Below are 20,625 nucleotides of genomic sequence, written 5' to 3' on the forward strand. Positions count from 1 at the left end.
AAGTGCATATAAAGGGTTCAGGAAATGAAAGAAAAATATTGCATTCAATAAAATGTTATGATTTTTTTTTAAATAAAAGAACACATTTTTTAATCATTAGCTCTGATTTAACTAATTTGTTTCTGCCATATGTGGAGATGAAATAATATCTAAATAAATCTTTACTGGTGGCATGAGTAATTTTGATCTATGATGAGGCAGCTCAATATTTATTAATGTTTAGACACATTTGTGAATTTAAAACTGTATTACAGTAAACCTAGATAGAAAAATAAAATTCAGGCAGAGTTAGAGAAGATTTTTTTTTAAAAATAGGGTGGTGCGGTTAGTGTAGTCATTAGTGCAATGCTGTTACTGCGCCAGCAATCTGGACCAGAGTTCGAATCCCGCACTGTCTGCAAGAAGTTTGCGCATTCTCCCTGTGTCTGCGTGGGTTTTCCGCAGGGACTCTGGTTTCCTCCCACCATTCAAAAAACACATCGGGGGTGTAGATCAATCGAGTGTAATTGGGCAGCAGGGACTTGTGGGCTGAAATGACCTGTACTGTGCTGTATGCCTATATTTAAATTTAAGAATATGAGAAAGGCTTCAAAAATCAACTGTTAGGTAATTAAATTAGATGATATTAGGTACCATGAGATTTGGGAAGTGATGAAACAAAAATTTGTTTCTGCAATTTCTCAGACAGAATTTTCCGCTTCCAAATTTAAATGAGCACTTATTAATTTCCAAATAGGATGTAAATGAAGGATTAAAAAGAAAATAAAACCAGAGATCTAACCATTGGATTATTGCCAGAGCTTGCAATGATCTTTCTGCTCGTCTTTGGATGTGATGTAGATAAGAGAAAGGGAATTTTAAATACAATTACAGAAATATTGGATACAAGTAACAATTTAAAAACATGCAACACTGGATAATACAGATTATACAGAATCTGTCACTAACAGATTTCACACTAGCTTGTAAAAGCTCAGGAAAGTACACATTACAAAACTCTTCAAACATAGAAGGCAAAACTAGACATCTCAAAGTATTTTTCTAAATGCAAGAATGAAAAGAAAATTAAACCTAATATTCAGTTTGATTTAGTCTAACAAAAACACAAGCTACAACACATTAGAACATTTCATTCCTTCAAAGTATGTTTATAGCTTTCAGTTTATATAGAAGTGCCAGAGAAGAAATAAAATGGAATGCCTTGCTGTCAAAGTGCCTATTTATCTAATCTGCACACTTACTAATACAAAGATAAATAAGTACCAGTTACCTGCAGCAGGCATTATGGGATACACTGTAAATCGCCATCCCCAGCCATTTACAGAACCATCACTGGTAAATTTCCACTTCAGCTCATCTCCAGGAATTCTGAGTTCACTGGACCAGTCTGACCATTCTCGACCTGTGACAGACAACACAAAATTGCCTAACTCAAGCACTTTTCATCACAAACACCCAATAACTTGGTTCATGCCATGCTGTTCACTTCGTGTGATACAATTTTGCAGAAGTGGTGTAAGCCAGTGGTAACCCCATTTGTATGTAGACTGAAGTGACACCAAATGGCATGCACATTTTCTGCCAAAAAATTAATGTTTTTCAAATGCGTATTTGTTTTCTACCTCCCTATTTACAAAATTCCCATCAGGTTTAACTGTGTTTCATTGAAAAGCAGAAAGCAATTCATGCCATTTTAAAATCTAGGGCTCAGGTTAATTGGATGAATCATGGGTCCTCTACCGGCACCACCTACGGCTCCTAGAACGCTTCCACCAGCGTTGTCTCCGCTCCATCCTCAACATCCATTGGAGCGCTTTCATCCCGAACGTCGAAGTACTCGAGATGGCAGAGGTCGACAGCATCGAGTCCACGCTGCTGAAGATCCAGCTGCGCTGGATGGGTCACGTCTCCAGAATGGAGGACCATCGCCTTCCCAAGATCGTGTTATATGGTGAGCTCTCCACTGGCCACCGTGACAAAGGTGCACCAAAGAAAAGGTACAAGGACTACCTAAAGAAATCTCTTGGTGCCTGCCACACTGACCACCGCCAGTGGGCAGATAACGCCTCAAACCGTGCATCTTGGCACCTCAGTTTGGCGGGCAGCAACCCCCTTTGAAGAAGACCGCAGAGCCACCTCACTGACAAAAGGCAAAGGAGGAAAAACCCAACACCCAACCCCAACCCACCAATTTTCCCCTGCAACCGCTGCAACCGTGTCTGCCTGTCCCGCATCGGACTTGTCAGCCACCAACGAGCCTGCAGCTGACGTGGACTTTTACCCCCTCCATAAATCTTCGTCCGCGAAGCCAAGCCAAAGAATTCCCCCTGGGCTATATCTGATGAGAATGTGGAAATAGTAGATTACAAAACTACTGCAGACATGGGATTAATTGAAGTCAACTAAATGGCATCCTACAACTTCGTTAGGAAATATGGAATGCACTAGCACAGAAAATTGTGGTTTTGCGTTGCTCGACTCAGCACGATCATCAGATTGTTTCTTCACATTTACGATTTCAATGAGAAGGCAGAGTCTGTTATTGGCATCTTAGCAAAGAAGCAAGTAATTAGTCTGCAAAAACGCCACAATAATGAGGTATTGGAAGGAATAAAAATTAAAAGAATAACTTTTATTTTTAATATGGAAAAATATTCAAGATGCTTCACAAAACTGTAATAAAATAAAGAATGAGATAAAAGAATGACTAAAGGGCTTGCCAATGAGGCATGCTCCATGAGGTCTATTCAAATGCAAGTAGACAGCAACAATTTAGGGCTTAGGGCTTATAATACAATAAAATAAAAGCAACAAATTGTAGTGCAAAAAGGATGACCAGGACTAAAAAGAACAAAGGTTTGAGGTTGTGAAAGGGAAAGGAGGAGTGAAGATGGAAACAACTATCACAATGAAACCTCCTTCTTGGCCTTGCTTTTTAAAAGGTTGCTCAATCCTGGATATCAAGAAACACAAGACAACAGTGAGTCAATCAATGAGACAGATTTCTGATTTGCTGTACAAAATCTGTGCAATAGGCAATAGGTCTCTCTTTTAAACCCATTCCTTGGCTAAATTCGTCAATCATTTCTGTGAAATGCTACTAAAGTGATGCATTTCAGGTTGCATCTTAAAAGGCATGTGATCTGCCATCTCTCAATATCGTGTTGAGTTTCTACCGTATAAAATTTTAGAAACAGCACAAATACATCCCCAAACGTTGAAGCACAAAACCAACTGTTCAGATCAGCACAGAAGAAAATCAGTTTTGTAAATACAGTCTGATATTCCAAATTTGAACATTACGACAAATTCACTCATAATATGAAAACTGGTTGCAATAAAAATCAATACCTGATCTAACAGACACAATCCTGTTGGCACCGTCCATTATAGTTAAAGGGTCATGGCGACGCTCTGTGGAACACTGGCGATCAAACTCGACTCGAAGGCCTTCTGCACCTATTAACCAGAACATGCACCAAAAGTTACCTGCTTGCATATCCAAGTGCTAGATTTGTGTGACAAACATGGACATTTTACCCCAACATCAATACACGAAGGTACACACCTGGTATTTTGACTGTTCCACTTGTAGATGTGTCATCAGTGTATGGGTGGCTACTTTCCACTATCACCGGCTGAGGGGAATGGCGCCCACTTTGAGAATCTGACGCCACATCTTCTAATTCAGTCACACACAGCTCCAACAACATGTCTGCCACCTGTAGCAAAATGCAAATAACAAATAGAAGAGATCAACTCGTGGCATTTTGGATTAAGTAAAAAAAGTCTGGCGTCTAAGAATTTTCCATTTGAAGGCCAAAGAAATCAAGTCAAAATTGTATAAAACACCTTTGAAAAGTTCAAATAATCATGGGAGCTTCTTGGTAAAGAAACGTTTATATTTACCTGTGGATAGGCAGTGCCCATTGCTGAAAGTACAGCTGACAAGACATCTTTCCCTTTCTCACCAGCACGACTCGACACAGCCAACTTCAACAAGTCAACCATCACTCGTGTGTCATCTGGGATAAGAAGACTTGTGAATTCATCCAAGTGTTGCGGCTCAGGCCCTGATGACTTAGCTTGGCTTTCTGAATCCTTTTCAAGGAAAATGTTTCATTCAAAGTAAAAAAAAAAGTAAATCAAATCAATGTGATGCATCTTTAAAATGTGAAACAGACAAATGTTTGAAACACGTACGTAGAAACACATTTTGCCAGCAAGATTTAAGACCTCCCTTTAACATAGATCAATGCAAGACAGATGTTCCACTTATGCCCACACCTCTCCCCTCACCACCATTCAGGGCCCCAAATAAGTCATTATAAGTGTAGCAACATTACACTTGTGAATCTGCAGGGGTTATCTACTGCATCCAGGCTCGCACTGAGGTCTCCTTTCCATCAGAGACTGGGTGCAGATTGAGAGATCATTTCGTTGAACACCTCAGCTCTGGCTGCCACAAAAACCTGGATCTCCTGGTGGCCACCTATTTTAATTCCCCATCTCATTTCCTTGCTGACAAGTCTGTCCATGGTCTCGTGCATTGCCAGACTGAGACCACTTTCAAATTGGAGGAACTCCACCTCATCTTCAGTCTGGACATCCTCCAACTGAATGACATTAGCAGCGACCTCCGGTTTCCATTAACCCCCCCCCCCCACCCCCCAACCCCCCCCCATCTTCTTCACCCTCCTTTCCTCTAGTTTCTCTCTTCCCTTTTTTCCTCTTGTCTCTTTTCACAGAGCCAAAATCAATTCTCACCTCTCCTCTTATCATTGCCAATTAACACCTTTTGGCTGTTGGTCTGTACATGTTGCCCTACCATTCTCCCCTTTTCTCTTCCTCTTCTTTATTCAGATGGCTGTTTGCTTTTTGCTTATTCCTTGAAGAAGGGCTCAGGACTGAAACGTTGGTAATATATCTTTACCTCCTATGGACACTGCGAGACTGGCTGAGTTCCTCCAGCATTTGTGTTTTTACTACAATCAGTGTCTGCAGGTTTCTGTGTTTCATTTCAAGACAACAAAATGCACATCTTACAAAATCCAACCAAAGATCTTTTTGCCTGGCTACAACCCAAGATATGGAATAAACAGTCAAGAAACATTATTGATGTTGCTTTTGAAAATGGGAGTGAACACAGAAACCAGAACCAATGTCATGAGCAAAATAGTGTTCAAACATTCATATCCTATGAAAAAAAATCTATCTAACCCAAATCAACCATGTTATTTATAATATTATAGGCATGGTAACCGCTCAGTCCAAGAATCCGCCCTGCTCCAGCTCCCTCAACAGCCCTTAAGGCTAGAGCTGGATGAGGTCCTCACCCGGGAAGAGACATATAAGGCAATTGAACAACTGAAAAGTGGCAAAGCAGCAGGTATGGATGGAATCCCCCCAGAGGTCTGGAAGGCAGGCGGCAAAACTCTGCATGGCAAACTGCATGAGTTTTTCAAGCTCTGCTGGGACCAAGGAAAGCTGCCTCAGGACCTTCGTGATGCCATCATCATCACCCTGTACAAAAACAAAGGCGAGAAATCAGACTGCTTAAACTACAGGGGAATCACGTGCTCTCCATTGCAAGCAAAATCTTCGCTAGGATACTAAATAGAATAATACCTAGTGTCGCCGAAAATGTTCTCCCAGAATCACAGTGCAGTTTTCGCGCAAACAGAGGAACTACTGACATGGTCTTTGCCCTCAGACAGCTCCAAGAAAAGTGCAGAGAACAAAACAAAGGACTCTACATCACCTTTGTTGACTTCACCAAAGCCTTTGACACCATGAGTAAGAAAGGGCTTTGGCAAATACTAGAGCGCCTCGGATGCCCCCCAAAGTTCCTCAACATGGTTATTCAACTGCACGAAAACCAACAAGGTCAGGTCAGATACAGCAATGAGCTCTCTGAACCCTTCTCCATTAATAATGGTGTGAAGCAAGGCTGCGTTCTCGCACCAACCCTCTTTTCAATCTTCTTCAGCATGATGCTGAAACAAGCCATGAAAGACCTCAACAATGAAGACGCTGTTTACATCCGGTACCGCACAGATGGCAGTCTCTTCAATCTGAGGCGCCTGCAAGCTCACACCAAGACACAAGAGCAACTTGTCCGTGAACTACTCTTTGCAGACGATGCCGCTTTAGTTGCCCATTCAGAGCCAGCTCTTCAGCGCTTGACGTCCTGTTTTGCAGAAACTGCCAAAATGTTTGGCCTGGAAGTCAGCCTGAAGAAAACTGAGGTCCTCCATCAGCCAGCTCCCCAGCATGACTACCAGCCCCCCCCACATTTCCATTGGGCACACAAAACTCAAAACGGTCAACCAGTTTACCTATCTCTGCTGCACCATTTCATCAGATGCAAGGATCGACAACGAGATAGACAACAGAATCGCCAAGGCAAATAGCGCCTTTGGAAGACTACACAAAAGAGTCTGGAAAAACAACCAACTGAAAAACCTCACAAAGATTAGTGTATACAGTGCTGTTGTCATACCCACACTCCTGTTCGACTCTGAATCATGGGTCCTTTACCGGCATCACCTACGGCTCCTAGAACGCTTCCACCAGCGTTGTCTCCGCTCCATCCTCAACATTCATTGGAGCGACTTCATCTCCAACATCGAAGTACTCGAAATGGCAGAGGCCGACAGCATCGAATCCACGCTGCTGAAGATCAAACTGCGCTGGGTAGGTCACGTCTCCAGAATGGAGGACCATCGCCTTCCCAAGATCGTGCTATATGGCGAGCTCTCCACTGGCCACCAAGACAGAGGTGCACCAAAGAAGAGGTACAAGGACTGCCTAAAGAAAGCTCTTGGTGCCTGCCACGTTGACCATTGCCAGTGGGCTGATATCGCCTCAAACCGTGCATCTTGGCGCCTCACAGTTCAGCGGGCAGCAACCATCTTTGAAGAAGACCGCAGAGCCCACCTCACTGTCAAAAGACAAAGGAGGAAAAACACAACACCCAACCCCAACCCACCAATTTTCCCTTGAAAACGATGCAACCGTGTCTGCCTGTCCCACATCGGACTTGTCAGACACAAACGAGCCTGCAGCTGACGTGGACATTACCCCTCCATAAATCTTCGTCCGCGAAGCCAAGCCAAAGAAGAGGCATGGTAATATCAGCCACACATCATGTTTCAATTTCCTTAGCGAATTATTTCAATTATACCATCATTGCATCGATTACCTCCTTTGTTTTGGTCATTGTCTCTGCAATTATACTGGCAGCTCTGGGATCGTCAGTTACAGGAATGAAAGGACGAGCCGATGTTGTTGAAGTAGAGGGTGTTACTGCAGATGATGGTGTCAGGGCTTCTTCTGAAGGGGCAACCTTAAAAACAAAAATAAGTCTTTTCTAGATTTGCAAGATCACACCCAAAAAGCTGAGAAAGTTTCTGAAGTGTGCAGAACCATTCAAGTGTATCATATAAATAGAGGGGATAAATTTGAATATTAGCCATGATCAATTGTTTGTGGTGAGATCCTGCCAATCACTGAATTTTACAAATCGTTTAGTCCAGATTTCTGGATTACTTATTCAGTGTCATCAAAAACCAAGTTGGTGTCATGGTTTTCATGTGAACAAATAAGCTGATACAAAGCTTTGGAGAGAAAAAAATATCGAAGTATTCTTGACATCAGCCATTCTCAACTATTTTTGGGTATTGTCCCCTTAGGACTTCGCTCCAAGTTTATGGGCCCCCTTTCCTGTGAAACAGTCAAGTTTAGTTGGTTTCTTCCATACATCTCTTCACCTACATTAAAAAAATACTTTATAATTTTAGTTCGTGGACCTCCTTAAATGTGCTGTGACACCGGGGTGGGGTGTATATGGCCCCTATTGAGAATGGCTGCTCAAGACCAGCCATTCCCAATGTGGGCCCTATGCCACCACCACCCCCACCCCACCCCCCTCCACCACCGCCCCAGCACATTTAAGTAAAAGCCTTGTTTTTTTTAAAAATAACCTCATAACAGTTTTTTTTAAATGTAGTCAAGGAGAGTAGAAACCAAAACTTGATGACTTCACAGGGAAAGGGAGCCAGAAGCTTTATGCAGAGTCCTGGGGGTGGGGGGGCCAAAGATGAAAAAAAGGTTTATAACATCTGGGGTCAACTAACAATCTCTACTACAGGTGCAATTGAATTCTGTTTATGATATTTAAAATTATGCTCCAACACCAATTACAATTCTTTATTTTTAAACTTATTCAGGTTTTCAAATACTTTTCTATGTTGCAAATGATCATTCCTCACCTCTCCTCTCCTGTCCTGCCAAGGATTCGGACTCACTCGGTCTTCCCTGTCACTTGCTGCTTCCGAGACACCCTCCCCAGCTGGGCTTGTAGCTGCAGATGACTCAGCCGGTGGCACTGGAGATGCCGATGTGCATTCAACTGGTGCAATCATGTTGGCTGGCATTAAGGCTCCCACCAAAGCATCCCTACCAGGAAACAAATCTTTAATTCTAACAAAAAAATTATTGCCTTACAATTCTAGAGTTTGTGATCCAAAATGAAAGCGGGAATTCGAACTTCAGTTAATTATTTACAAAAACCAAGAGAGACAAAGGTTCTACTTTAATATGCAAGACAGTTAACCAGCATCGTACTAACTCCTTGAGGAGTTCAAGTAATCTGTGATTTGTAAAATTTGGTTAGGGTAAAAGAAAAAAAGTCACCAGGTGTAAAAATCTAAGTGGCAAAGTTGCAAAAACCAGCAAGTTGATCTCATTGTGATGGATAAATGCGTCAGAGAGCATCAAGGATCCGTATCACCCAGCACACTGTCGGTTCTTGCTGCTACCGTCAGGAAAGAGGTCTAGGTGCCACAAGACTCATACCACCAGATTCAAGAACAACCTCTACCATCAGACTCCTCAACAACAAATTCACTCAGGGACTCATTTCAGGACTCTTGTGCTTTATTGTTTGCTTGTTTTTTTTTCTCTTCTCTCTGTATTGCAAAGTTGTTTACATTTATTTGTTTACATGCGTATATTGTGTAGGTTTTTGTTTAATGCACAATCAATAAGTGGTAATTCTGCTCGGCCTGCAGAAAAAGAATCTCAGGGCTGTATGTTATGTCATGTATGTAATCTGACAATAAATCCAAGGCTCAGGGTAGAAGTGCAGGAGAATGCATAAAGAGACAGATGAAAAGAATAAAGGACAAGCAAATACACATGCGAGCAGCAGAACTTAAAGGTGGCTCTGTAGTCTTTGTGTCCTGAGTATGCTGCACAATCAGATCAAAGGCATGGAGCTGGTGGGGTTTCTAGCATTGCCATCACAAAATGAGTCAACACAAAATGAGTCAAAGGATACAACAAAAAAAATCATGGCACAACAAAAGTGAAGGCTCAGTGTGTCCCATTCAATGTGGGATCCCGTCACCAGTGTGTCTCATCTCTTCATTCCAAAGGGGAAACGGAGAGCAAATGAACATACCCAAATCCAAAGGTTGGTGAACTACGCCAGAAGAAATCTGTGAGAGACCCAAGGTGATCCTGATATGCTTCAAGAGAGCATAGGAAGCGACAGTTACAAACAAAATAGATAGCGACATAGAAGAGATAGTGAAATAGGATAAAACCAGAAAACTGTAAATGCTGATAAAAGACTGGCGAAAAACTGAGGATAATGATTAATGCACAAAGCCATGATGAAAAAAAGCGCAAAGTCTACATGTATATATCTGTTCAGCAAGTAAAGAGGAAGATAAACAATATTTTGCCCTTTATTGAGAGAGGACTTGAGTGCTAGAATAGAGATATATTGCTGCAAATATACAGAGCCCTGGTGAGAATATATCTGGAATAAATGCGCAGGTCTGGTCAAGGGGAGAATATAATTGCATTGGAAGGAATCAAGCAAAAAATTGACCAGATTGATTTCTGGCACAGCAAGCATATTAATTGATGAGAGATTAAACAAACTGCAAGATCACCAAGGTGTAGACATTAATCCATTGAAACATACAAAATTCTTCAGGGACTTGATGGAGTAGATATTTTTCTAGCTGTCATGTAGAGAACCAAGGTTGGCCATTCAGAAAAGAAAAGGGAAGAAATCCCTTCAATCAGAGGATGGCAAATCTTTGCAGTTCTCTATCTAAGAGGGTCATTCATGGCCCTTCGAAATCAGGATGCTCCCCCTTGCTGTCTTCTGACGGGACGAGCATGATCAAAAACAAGGAAAGACCGAAAAACCACTGGGCTGAATACTTTTCCAACCTACTCAATAGGCCGTCCACAGTTGATCCTGATGTCTAACAGCAGATCCATCAGCAGCCAATCCTGGATGACCTAGACCTGTTGCCCTCTACTGGTGAGGTTAAGAAAACTATCTCACAAATGAATTCAAACAAAGCAACAGGGCAAGATGGCATTCCTGTCGAGATCTACAAACCTCTAAGCCCAAATGCATTACAGGCATTCCAAAACATCCTGGAAGACGTCTGGATCACTGTGGAGATGCCTGACAACTTCCATAATGTCCTTATTGTGGCTCTCTACAAAAATAAGGGAAGAAAATCAAACTCCAGAAACTATAGGGGTATCTCACTGCTGTCCATCGCAGGCAAGAATTTTGCCTGCATCCTCCTGAACAGACTTGTCACTGTCTCAGAAAGGATTCTCCCAGAGGCGCAGTGTGGCTTTCAGCCAAAACGGAGTACAGTGAACATGAAATTTCCCTTGACAAAGGCATTTGATACTGTAACCAGGGAGGCTCTCTAGATCATCCTCAGTCATTATAGATGCCCAAGGAAATTCGCAAAGATGATTCAGCTGCTCCAAGAGAGAATGATAGGACAGGTCCTCTGCAGTGACGATACATCAGCTGCATTTGCTATTTCTAGTGGGGTGAAGCAAGGCTGTGTACTAGCCCAAGTCTTGTTCAATCTGTTCTTCATGTGCATGTTGTCACGTGCTGTCCAAGGTCTGCACATCAGGCACTGACTGGATGGCTCTCTCTTACACCTTTGTCGCTTGTACACAGAGGCGAAACACTCTGTGCTGATGGATGATTGGGTGCTCTTGACGCACAAAGACAGTGACCTACGCTTCATGCTGAACAAATTCTCGGAAGCTGCTACAGAGTGCTCAATCAATACAATGTCTGCATCTCCACAAAGTTGAAAGACTACAGAGCTGAGGTCATCCTTTCTCTCTTACGTGGATGTGCAACCTGGACTCTGTACCAACGTTACATCAAACAACTGGAGAAATTTCACATGTGGGTGCTCTGTTCCATCCTTGGCATCTGTTGGCAAGACCGTGTCTCCAACCTGGAGGTCTTGGGTCGGCAAAATCCACCAGCATCGAGTCCCTGATCATCAGAGCCCAGATGCGGTGGGTGGGACACGTCATCAGAATGGACGACCAACCTATGCCTCGCCAGCTGCTCTATGGTGAACTGGAGACCAGAAAGAGACCTCAAGATCATCCACACAAGCACTATAAAGATGGCGTGAAGGAAACCTTGCATTACTGTGACATCCAGGCAAGAAAACTAGAAGTTGCAGCTGCTGACAGACCCACTGGTGACCCCTGTACGATGAAGCCGACACCTGATTTGAAGACAGGCACTTCCACAAACTGCCAATTGCTTCACGTTTCTCAGAAGTATCATAAATCAGTTGGCAAACTGGACTGTCAGTCTCGCGTATGGACAAATATTTTGAAACACACCCGTTCGTTATAAAAATTAGTCACCTCGCCAAGGGAAACATAAATGCCAATATATAGTAGTATAATTAGCAATCTGAAGAAACCTACATCAAGGCAGGAAATCACTTACTTCAAGAGGAGTATTCAATTTTGAGGTCTTACCGAGAGTACATGATCTGTAGAGCTGTTAGCACATGGGACAATGCCTGCTGCTTGGCATGGTTACCATCCAATGAGAGTAGAATCTTGGCAAGCGAGGGTCGATTGGGTTTTGAACTGTTTAAGCCACTAATTTTGTTGCTGATGGTGGTGGAGTCCATGTCTGACTGCACACCTAAATGGAACAAAAGAGTAAAATCACCATGGACTCCAAAACTAAGATTCATTCCATTGATTAATGAAAAGGCACCATTAGCACAAGCTCACAAAAATTGTGTTCTAGTTGAAAAAATTAATCCACAAGCCTAAATGTTAAACAGTACTGTTTAATAACCAATTAATTTGCTCTTCATTGCTTTTTTTTAATTTTTTTTTTTAATTTTTCACACTATAAACCATACTGACCAAAATACATAGACATTTTTCTCTTGAATATCATTTTCTCCCTTTTCCCCCCTCTAGCAGAGAAGGGATCGGACAGAGTCAACATGGATTTACAAAAGGTAAATCGTGCTTGACAAATCTATTGGAATTCTTTGAGATGGTGACAGGTAAAATAGATGGGGGAGAGCCAGTGGATGTGGTGTACCTGGACTTCCAAAAGGCCTTCGATAAGGTCCCGCATAAACGACTGGGTTCCAAAATCAAGGCTCATGGGATTGGGGGCAAGGTATTGATGCGGATTGAGGTCCGTGGTAGGATTTCTCTATTGTGTTTCATGTATGGTTCCCATATTTGTTTGAATATTGTGATATTATTTCTTAAATTATATGTTATTTTTTCTAATGGAATACATTTATTCATTTCTATGTACCATTGTTGTATTCTCAAGTTGTCTTCTAATTTCCAGGTTGACATAATACATTTTTTTGCTACAGCTAGGGCTATCATAATAAATCTTTTTTGTGCTCCATCCAAATCGAGTCCAAATTCTTTATTTCTTATATTACTTAGAAGAAAGATCTCTGGGTTTTTTGGTATGTTGCTTTTTATGATTTTATTTAATTCCTGATTTAGATCTTCTCAAAATTTTTTCACTTTCTCACATGCCCAAATTGCGTGTATTGTTGTTCCCGTTTCCTTCTTACAGCAAAAACATCTGTCTGATACTGTTGGATCCCATTTATTTAATTTTTGGGGTGTGATGTATAGCCTGTGTAACCAATTATATTGTATCCTGCGTAACCTCGAGTTTATTGTATTTCTCATAGTTCCGGAGCATAGCTTCTCCCATGTTTCATTCTTTATCTTTATGTTTAGATCTTGTTCCCATTTTTGTTTAGGTTTACAATTTGTTTCCTCGTTCTCCTTTCTTGCAGTTTGATGTACATATTTGTTATAAATTTTTAAATTATCATTGTGTTTGTAATCACATATTCAAAATTGTTTCCTTCTGGTAACCTCAGACTGTTTCCCAATTTGTCCTTCAAGTAGGTTTTCAGTTGGTGGTATGCAAATCTTGTATCGTGAGTTATATTTGTCCTTCATTTGTTCAAAAGATAATAATTTATTTCCCGAAAAACAATTTTCTATTCTTTTGATCCCTTTTCTCTCCCATTCTCTGAAGGAAAAGTTATTTATTGTGAAAGGGATTAGTTGATTTTGTGTCAATATTAATTTTGGTAGTTGATAATTTATTTTATTCCTTTCTACGTGAATCTTCTTCCAAATATTGAGCAGATGGTGCAATACTGGTGAATTCCTACGTTGCACCAATTTTTCATCCCACTTATATAGTATATGTTCAGGTACCTTCTCCCCTATTTTATCTAGCTCTAATCTGGTCCAATCTGGTTTTTCCCTTGTTTGATAAAAATCAATGTTGATGACCGAAAGCTCTTTTTAAAGAAGGGACATTAGCTGGCAGCTTGAATTAAAAAGAACAAAGTCACATCAAGATGCTAATCAGTCTTAAAAATAGTACATTCCAAATTACAAGACCACAAATGCACAAGTACTATAGCAGTGGTTTTCAGACTTTTTCTTTCCACTCACATACCACCCTAAGTAATCCCTATGCCACAGGTGCTCTGTGATTAGTAAGAGATTACTTAAGGTGGGATGTGAGTGGGAAATTTTTTAAAAAACACTGTTTTAATCGTACCTAATTGATGTTGTGTGCTCCGTTTCACAACTCCAAAGGAAATGGGCCAAAGACTATTTTTCTCAAGCAAAATATTTCAGTGACAATTGGGTCTAGAGCAGTGGTTCTCAACCATCCCTTCCCACTCACATCTCTCCTTAAGTAATCCATTACTAATCATTGAGCACCTATGGCATAGGGATTACTTAAGGTGGAATGTGAGTGGAAAGTTTGAAAACCACTGCAAAACATCCACTTCGACTTTTAGCTCTGATGGTTCACATTCCTAGATTGTATTTTCACATACAATTCATGACATACATAACAATTCAAATTTTAAAGCCACAACTACCCAAGTATGAAGCACCCAGAGGATCTCTAGCAGTTTGGAACAGAACTGGTTCATGCACTGAAGGTGTTGCCACATCCACCGTTGTCCACGCCACACTGTGCGAAGAACCACATGCGACACGGGTGATCTTTTGTCCCTCCAGACCTTGCACAAGGGTCGGTTTCCTATTGACAGTTGTGGTTCCATTTCCTTGCTGGCCATGATCATTATCACCCCAAGCGTAAACCTATAAGTATGAAATCAGGGGGAAAGAAAGTTGCATTTAAACCTGAAAATTTGCAGTATAGACCTGTTAAAAATTCATTTTCTCTACAATTTGGCTGAAATAGAAGGGCAACTCTCAAAAGACTGAAAACATTTTCCAATCATTCATCATAAACTTTAATAGAATGGATGATACAAGTATTAAGAGAAATAGAATGAAAGCAAGAGTATAAAGACAGAAAGACACATGGGAGCAAATGTCTACCACTTTATTCAAAGTGATTATAGCTGATCTTCTGCTCAACACCATTCTAAAAGGTCACACATGACTGACTGGTCGAAAGCAGAGCTCATGGGATTCACTGCAATTTGGATCTGAAATTGGATTGGTGATAAGTAGAGGACGATGGCCAAATGCTACTTTTGCAATTGAAAGCCTGTGACCAGTGGTTTACCACAGGGATTGATACTGAGATCTATGCCATTTACTGTATATATTTACAACCCAGATGTGAACATGGGAGGCCCGAGATCTAAATTGCAGTACACTAAAGTGCTGGAGAAACTCAGCAGGTCATGTGGCGTCCATGGGAAGCAAAGGTATATAACCAATGTTTCAGACCCAATCCCTTCATCAAGGTCTGACTAGAAAGCAAGCAGTCTCCTGAATGAAAAGGTGTGAGTGAGACCACAGGCCAATAGGCAAGAGGTCATAAATGGGAGGACAGAAGAGAAACAAAGAGCAACGTAAACTTCCAGTTTCCATTACACTCCTCTGTCTCTTTCTCTACACCTTTGCCTTCTTTTCTCCAGATCATCCCCCCTTCCTTCTCCACTCAGTTCCCACTCCCCCCATCACTTCTCCTCTGTCCTCCCACCAATGACCTCTTGCCTGTTGACCTGTGCTCCTCCCCCTGCCCCTTCTTGTCCCACCTTCTTATTCAGGCACCTGTCTGCTTTTCGTTCATACCTTGATGAATGACTCAGGCCCCAAACATTCCGTTGCTTCCTATGGACGCTGTGTGACCTGCTGAGATTCTCCTGCACTTTTGTGACATACACTGCAATGCGTCTGCAGACTTTCCTGTTTAATGATAACTAAATTCACAGGTAACTGAAAGGTTGGTGGTGCTATTGAAAGGAAGGGTGGTTGCTGTCTTAAAGTCCGAGTTTTACATGCTGATATAGCACAAGATTAAGCCAAAATATTAGACAAAATCCAAGAAAAAATGGTAATTCAAAATCAGTCAAGTCTACTTGAAATGCAACATTTTCTAATTTTTTTAAAATAGAAGATAACTGTTCAAAAAAAAAAAAAACAATTTTTTTCTCCTCTCTTTGCAGAAATCTGAGCGATGCTCATTCCAAGTACTCATTCAGTAAAAAGTATTACTTACTTGGCCTGTATCAGAGACAGCAAGGCAATGCAATGCACCAACAGCCACATGAATAATCTTTTTCCCTCGCAGACCTTCCACCACCTGAGGCTTCCGCACATGAACATCAGTTCCATGGCCTAGTCTGAAGTAGTCCCCTTTGCCCCTGAATGCAATAAAAGTTAATCAACCAAACAAATGTAACTGTATGTATACTAAAGACAAGCTGATAGAGGAGCTCAGCGAGTTGAGCAGCAACAATGGGAGGATAAGAATTACTGACGTTTTGATCAGAACTCTTCAAGATCACCATCTGCAGTTCCGTGCATCTCCAGTTAATTGTACATAAAGCCTGACAAGACATTCCATCTGCTCTCTCAGAAGCATCAGACCTCTTAACGTGACAATGAAATTCCAGACTATTACTAAACCCAAACCTACCAGGTCCACACCACACCAGACTTTGTAAGCGCCAGAGAGAACTGGGCACCACACTCAATTTGGCAAACCCCTTGGCCATTAAGTCTTTCAATGTTCTGTGGAACATTGCAACCTTCGCTTCCTCCACGGCCCAGCTTTCCAAAATCACCGTCTCCCCAGGAAAATACCAGTCCTGTGGAATGTAATGAAAACAACTGTTAAATTGAAAGTGATGGATTTGGTAGATAAAAATAGTACAAGTTATCAGCAAACATTTCTATACCTTCATCAGTTAGTGCGAGTGTCTGTGCATCCCGACTCCCACATGCTACCTGGATGACTCTATGGCCCAGAAGAACTTTCACCTAGAACGTGCAAACCGTCTTTTAAATTCAATCTTACAGCAGAATTGGATCAAATATACAAGGACTTCATGAATATTCTGAACAAATGGCACAATATTATTCAATCACAGATAAATAAAACCCCTGTCAGTTAATCAGCATCAATGGAGAGAATAACCCCCTTATTTGAGCTCTCTTCTGCCTTTCAGGAGAGCTCATTATCAGCTTACACAAATATTTCTAAGCCAGTAAATTCCACTGCCCAAGTTTCCTAAACAGATGGCAAAAACTAACTTTGATATTTCAGTTACATTTATAGTAAAATTCCCAGTATCCGAATTCAAGCAACCAGAAAACTAAGCAATCGGCAAATAAAACTTTAAATAAGGATGAAGAGCCATCTGATGGCCGGTGCCGATCGCAGCTGAGGCTACTCACCCGAAGTGTCTCCCTATCCCAATCCAGTAGAGGTCTTTATCTTTATTATATTAGTAAGGGATTATCTGTAAACTTGGGGAGGGGGGGGGTTTAATTATGACGATGGCACAGTTAGCGTAGCGGTTAGTGCGCAATGATGTTACAGAGCCAGCTTCTGGGATCTAAATATAAAGTTTGTAAGTTATGGGAATTACCTAATTAAATCAAAAAACTTTACAGTATTAAGGACTACGATACTGATTTTTTTTTTTCAAATTACTTTGTATGGTCTTTTGTCTTTTAAATTGTTTATTCTTAATGCAGGTCTAATAGGCATTTCAGGAAACCAGAAAATTAGCATATCCGGTATCCAGAATCCCCATAAGTGCTGGGGAATTCACTGTACCATGAAATCTACTGCCACCAGTGAAATTTTCAAAATGTTATTGTTCACAACATTTACTTCTAAAAATAAAAATGGAGAGAACAATTGACAACAGAGTGTATAATAAATAATTACCAGTTTTGGTCTCAGCTGTGTTGTGTTATCCCCATGTCCAAGTCTGCCATACTCGCCAAGACCCCATGAGTACAGCTCACCACTTGAGGTTATGGCAGCACTGTGAGAACTCCCACAAGCAATATCACGAATGCGCTTGGTTTTTAATGCCTCAATCAGTCTTGGCTTATCGCAATTCCTGTCAAAATATGTAATTTTAGACATGAAGTGAACATTCTTTCAAAGTTTTAATGTTCAATGTAAGTTTATTGTCATATACACAAGTGCAACATACAGATGCACCAAAATTATTATTTACTTCAGCCACTTGAACAAAATACATCAACAATAGTAAAAATTGACAATGCAAGACAGAGAGAAAAAAAAAAATCAAAGGGTAAATAAATAAATATTCACAGTTGCAGGAAGTACAAGAAAACAAAAAGAGGTTTCAGTCATGCAAGTAAATCTTTTGGTGGTCCTGAGGTAGTTTATGACTCAAGTTAGGATAGTATGGAGAGTTCAAGGGCCTGATAGCTGTTGAATAAAAACTGTTCTTCAACCTGGGGTACTGGATCTTGGGCTTATGAACCTTCAGACCGAAGGGAGCAGCAAGCAGTTTCAATTTTGTCCAAAAATTATCATAAGGGAAGAACAATAGAAGGAGGATCATTTAGTAAAAAAGAGAAAGGAAAATTCCATGTAATATGTTTACATTCTGCTGAAGTGTCCAAGCTTTCCATCATCTCCTTCACCCCAGGAAAATACCTTTCCATCAACAGTTAAAGCCATTGCGTGACGCCCACCTGCAATGAAAAGAGACATTAGTTATACTTAAAGATGATTTACTACACAATGCTTTAAAAAGAAACGAAGCAGGTACCTGAGTGAACAGCTACTTTCTTCACAACATAATTGCTAAGGGCTGATATCTGTCTAGGAATGGGTATGGTTCCACTAGACATCCCAAGTCCAAGTCGCCCATTGGTGGCTTCTCCACAGGCGTAGACTTTACCTTCAGCAGTAACTGCAAAACAAAAGTTCAAAGTGAACAATGATTACACTTTTGTTTCTCAAAGCACAACAAATTTTTCAAAAGGACAACCAAACAACAAATGGATAGTGAATCAGCAAGCCATTTGTCGTACATAGAACTGAACATCAATGAATCAAGCATTGGAACATCTCCAGTCTGAAGCAGAATAGCCCTGGCAAAGCCCAAAATGGGCATCACAAACAGTAAAAAAAAAACCCATCACGACTAAAGTCCATTTAAAACGAACATTGTATTACCTGCAAAAAGGCTCTTGGAACCTCCGGCCACCTGAACGACATTTAAAGCTGATAATGTCTCTGAAAATGAGGGAACCTTTATCTGAAAGTAAAAGAGGTTTTTAAGGATTTGGAGAATATCGACTTGTCACTGACAAACCAGCCAACTGAAAGCACCTGGAGCCACAAGAGACTGCAGGTTCTGTCATCTGGACCAAGAAACAAACTGCTGGAAAAACTCAGCAGGTCGAGCACTATCTATAGAGGCAAAAGAAAACATTAATGTTGCAGATGGAGACCCTGCATCCCCTCTACAATGCTCTCAGCCCTCAGCATTCCTCTAGCCGTTTGTTTTACTGAAGCACTCGTTTTAGAAGACTCACTATGCTCTTTTAACTGAAGTTTGGCGGGAAGCAACCTCCTTTGAAGAAAACCGCAGAGCCCACCTCACTGACAAAAGGCAAAGGAGGAAAAACCCAACACCCAACCCCAACCAACCAATTTTCCCCTGCAACCGCTGCAACCGTGTCTGCCTGTCCCGCATCGGACTTGTCAGCCAGAAACGAGCCTGCAGCTGATGTGGACATTTACCCCCTCCATAAATTTTCGTCCGCGAAGCCAAGCCAAAGATACCATCCTGTCAACTTTCTACAGGAGCTCAATCGAGAGTGTCCTGGCTAGCTACATTAGTGCAGTATGGTTGTTGTAGACTCTACTGGATCAGAGGTCAATCCACAGGACTTTCAGAGTGGCAGAGAGAATCAATGCGATCTCCCTGCCCTCCCCACCCAATCGGCATGATCTACTAGAATCAATGTCTAAAGAGGGCTCACAAAATAGATAAGGACCCCTATCACCCTGCACACAGCATCTACCACCTGCTCGCGTTGGGAGTGATGGAGATCCAGTACCACCAGGTTGAGAAACAGCTTCTCAAAACAGACAGTGGAACTGATGAATGACTGATGAACTGCTCATACAATTTCACCCCCCACCCCACCCCAAGACGCTACTACTTCTTTAACAATGTCTATTTATTCTTAAATACGTACTGTTTATAAATCAGCTGTAGATATGTGTGCAATGTCTATGTTAGCATGTTTTTACAGAGGACTGAAGAAGGCCATTTCTTCTAGATGCACTTATACAAATGAATGATGATAATAAAACTTCAACTAGGTTTCAAATGATCACATATTCTCGGCATTATATTATCCCTGTATTCAGGAATTATATATTGAAACCAAAGCTTCATACTTGAACTAGAACAGGATGGAGTAGCAGTTCTATTTTCTCAATAAACCAAGCACATCATGGAAAGGAAAGCCCTTGCAAATCAGTGATGTGCAGAACTTAGACAAAAGAAGTAGATGTATGAAGTTATTTAGCTCCTCGTGCCTGTTCTGACACTCCATAAAATCAGCTGATCTTATACCAATGTGTCACTTTCTTGTTCTGACATCACACTCTCTGATTGCTTTAATATTTAAAAATGTATTAGTCTCATTCTTGAATGTACTCAACAACCAGGTTTTCACAGCCCTCTTGGGTAGAGAATTCTGAAGTCACTATTTTCTGGGCAAAGGAATTTGTTTTTAGCAGTTCCAGACAATCCCAGCCAAAGGAAACATCATCTGTATCTCCCTAGTTAGTCCCATAAAAATGTTGACTGTTTCAATGAAAGCATCTCTCATCCTTCTAAAGTGCAGGCCTCTTTCGCTTAACATCACCGCATACTGCAAACCCACCATCCCAGAAATCAGTCTTGTGAACTGTCACTGCATTCCCTCAATCACACTTCAGTGAGTAAG

At 41.2% G+C, this 20,625-nt stretch overlaps 1 protein-coding gene across 7 annotated transcripts in view; it reads right to left on the reverse strand.

Annotated features, from left to right (window-relative positions):
• The window catches only part of herc2 (HECT and RLD domain containing E3 ubiquitin protein ligase 2), a 217,185-nt gene that overhangs the window by 40,477 nt on the left and 156,083 nt on the right, over window positions 1-20,625 (reverse strand). For all 7 annotated transcript variants that reach the window (XR_011342331.1, XM_069891912.1, XM_069891911.1 and 4 more), the window contains 15 exons: window positions 18,836-18,917; window positions 18,426-18,569; window positions 18,258-18,348; window positions 17,564-17,741; window positions 16,566-16,647; window positions 16,304-16,475; window positions 15,884-16,028; window positions 14,283-14,508; window positions 11,851-12,022; window positions 8,274-8,460; window positions 7,205-7,348; window positions 3,910-4,101; window positions 3,569-3,722; window positions 3,352-3,459; window positions 1,271-1,402 (listed from right to left, as the gene is read on the reverse strand). Coding sequence is in view for 6 of the 7 variants with exons in the window: in XM_069891912.1 (XP_069748013.1) it covers window positions 1,271-1,402; window positions 3,352-3,459; window positions 3,569-3,722; window positions 3,910-4,101; window positions 7,205-7,348; window positions 8,274-8,460; window positions 11,851-12,022; window positions 14,283-14,508; window positions 15,884-16,028; window positions 16,304-16,475; window positions 16,566-16,647; window positions 17,564-17,741; window positions 18,258-18,348; window positions 18,426-18,569; window positions 18,836-18,917 (2,209 nt within the window). In the remaining variant the exon portion in view is untranslated. The remainder of the gene's footprint in view (window positions 1-1,270; window positions 1,403-3,351; window positions 3,460-3,568; window positions 3,723-3,909; window positions 4,102-7,204; window positions 7,349-8,273; window positions 8,461-11,850; window positions 12,023-14,282; window positions 14,509-15,883; window positions 16,029-16,303; window positions 16,476-16,565; window positions 16,648-17,563; window positions 17,742-18,257; window positions 18,349-18,425; window positions 18,570-18,835; window positions 18,918-20,625) is intronic.

The sequence above is a fragment of the Narcine bancroftii genome, chromosome 7 (genome assembly GCF_036971445.1).
Source record: "Narcine bancroftii isolate sNarBan1 chromosome 7, sNarBan1.hap1, whole genome shotgun sequence".
NCBI lineage: Eukaryota > Metazoa > Chordata > Chondrichthyes > Torpediniformes > Narcinidae > Narcine > Narcine bancroftii.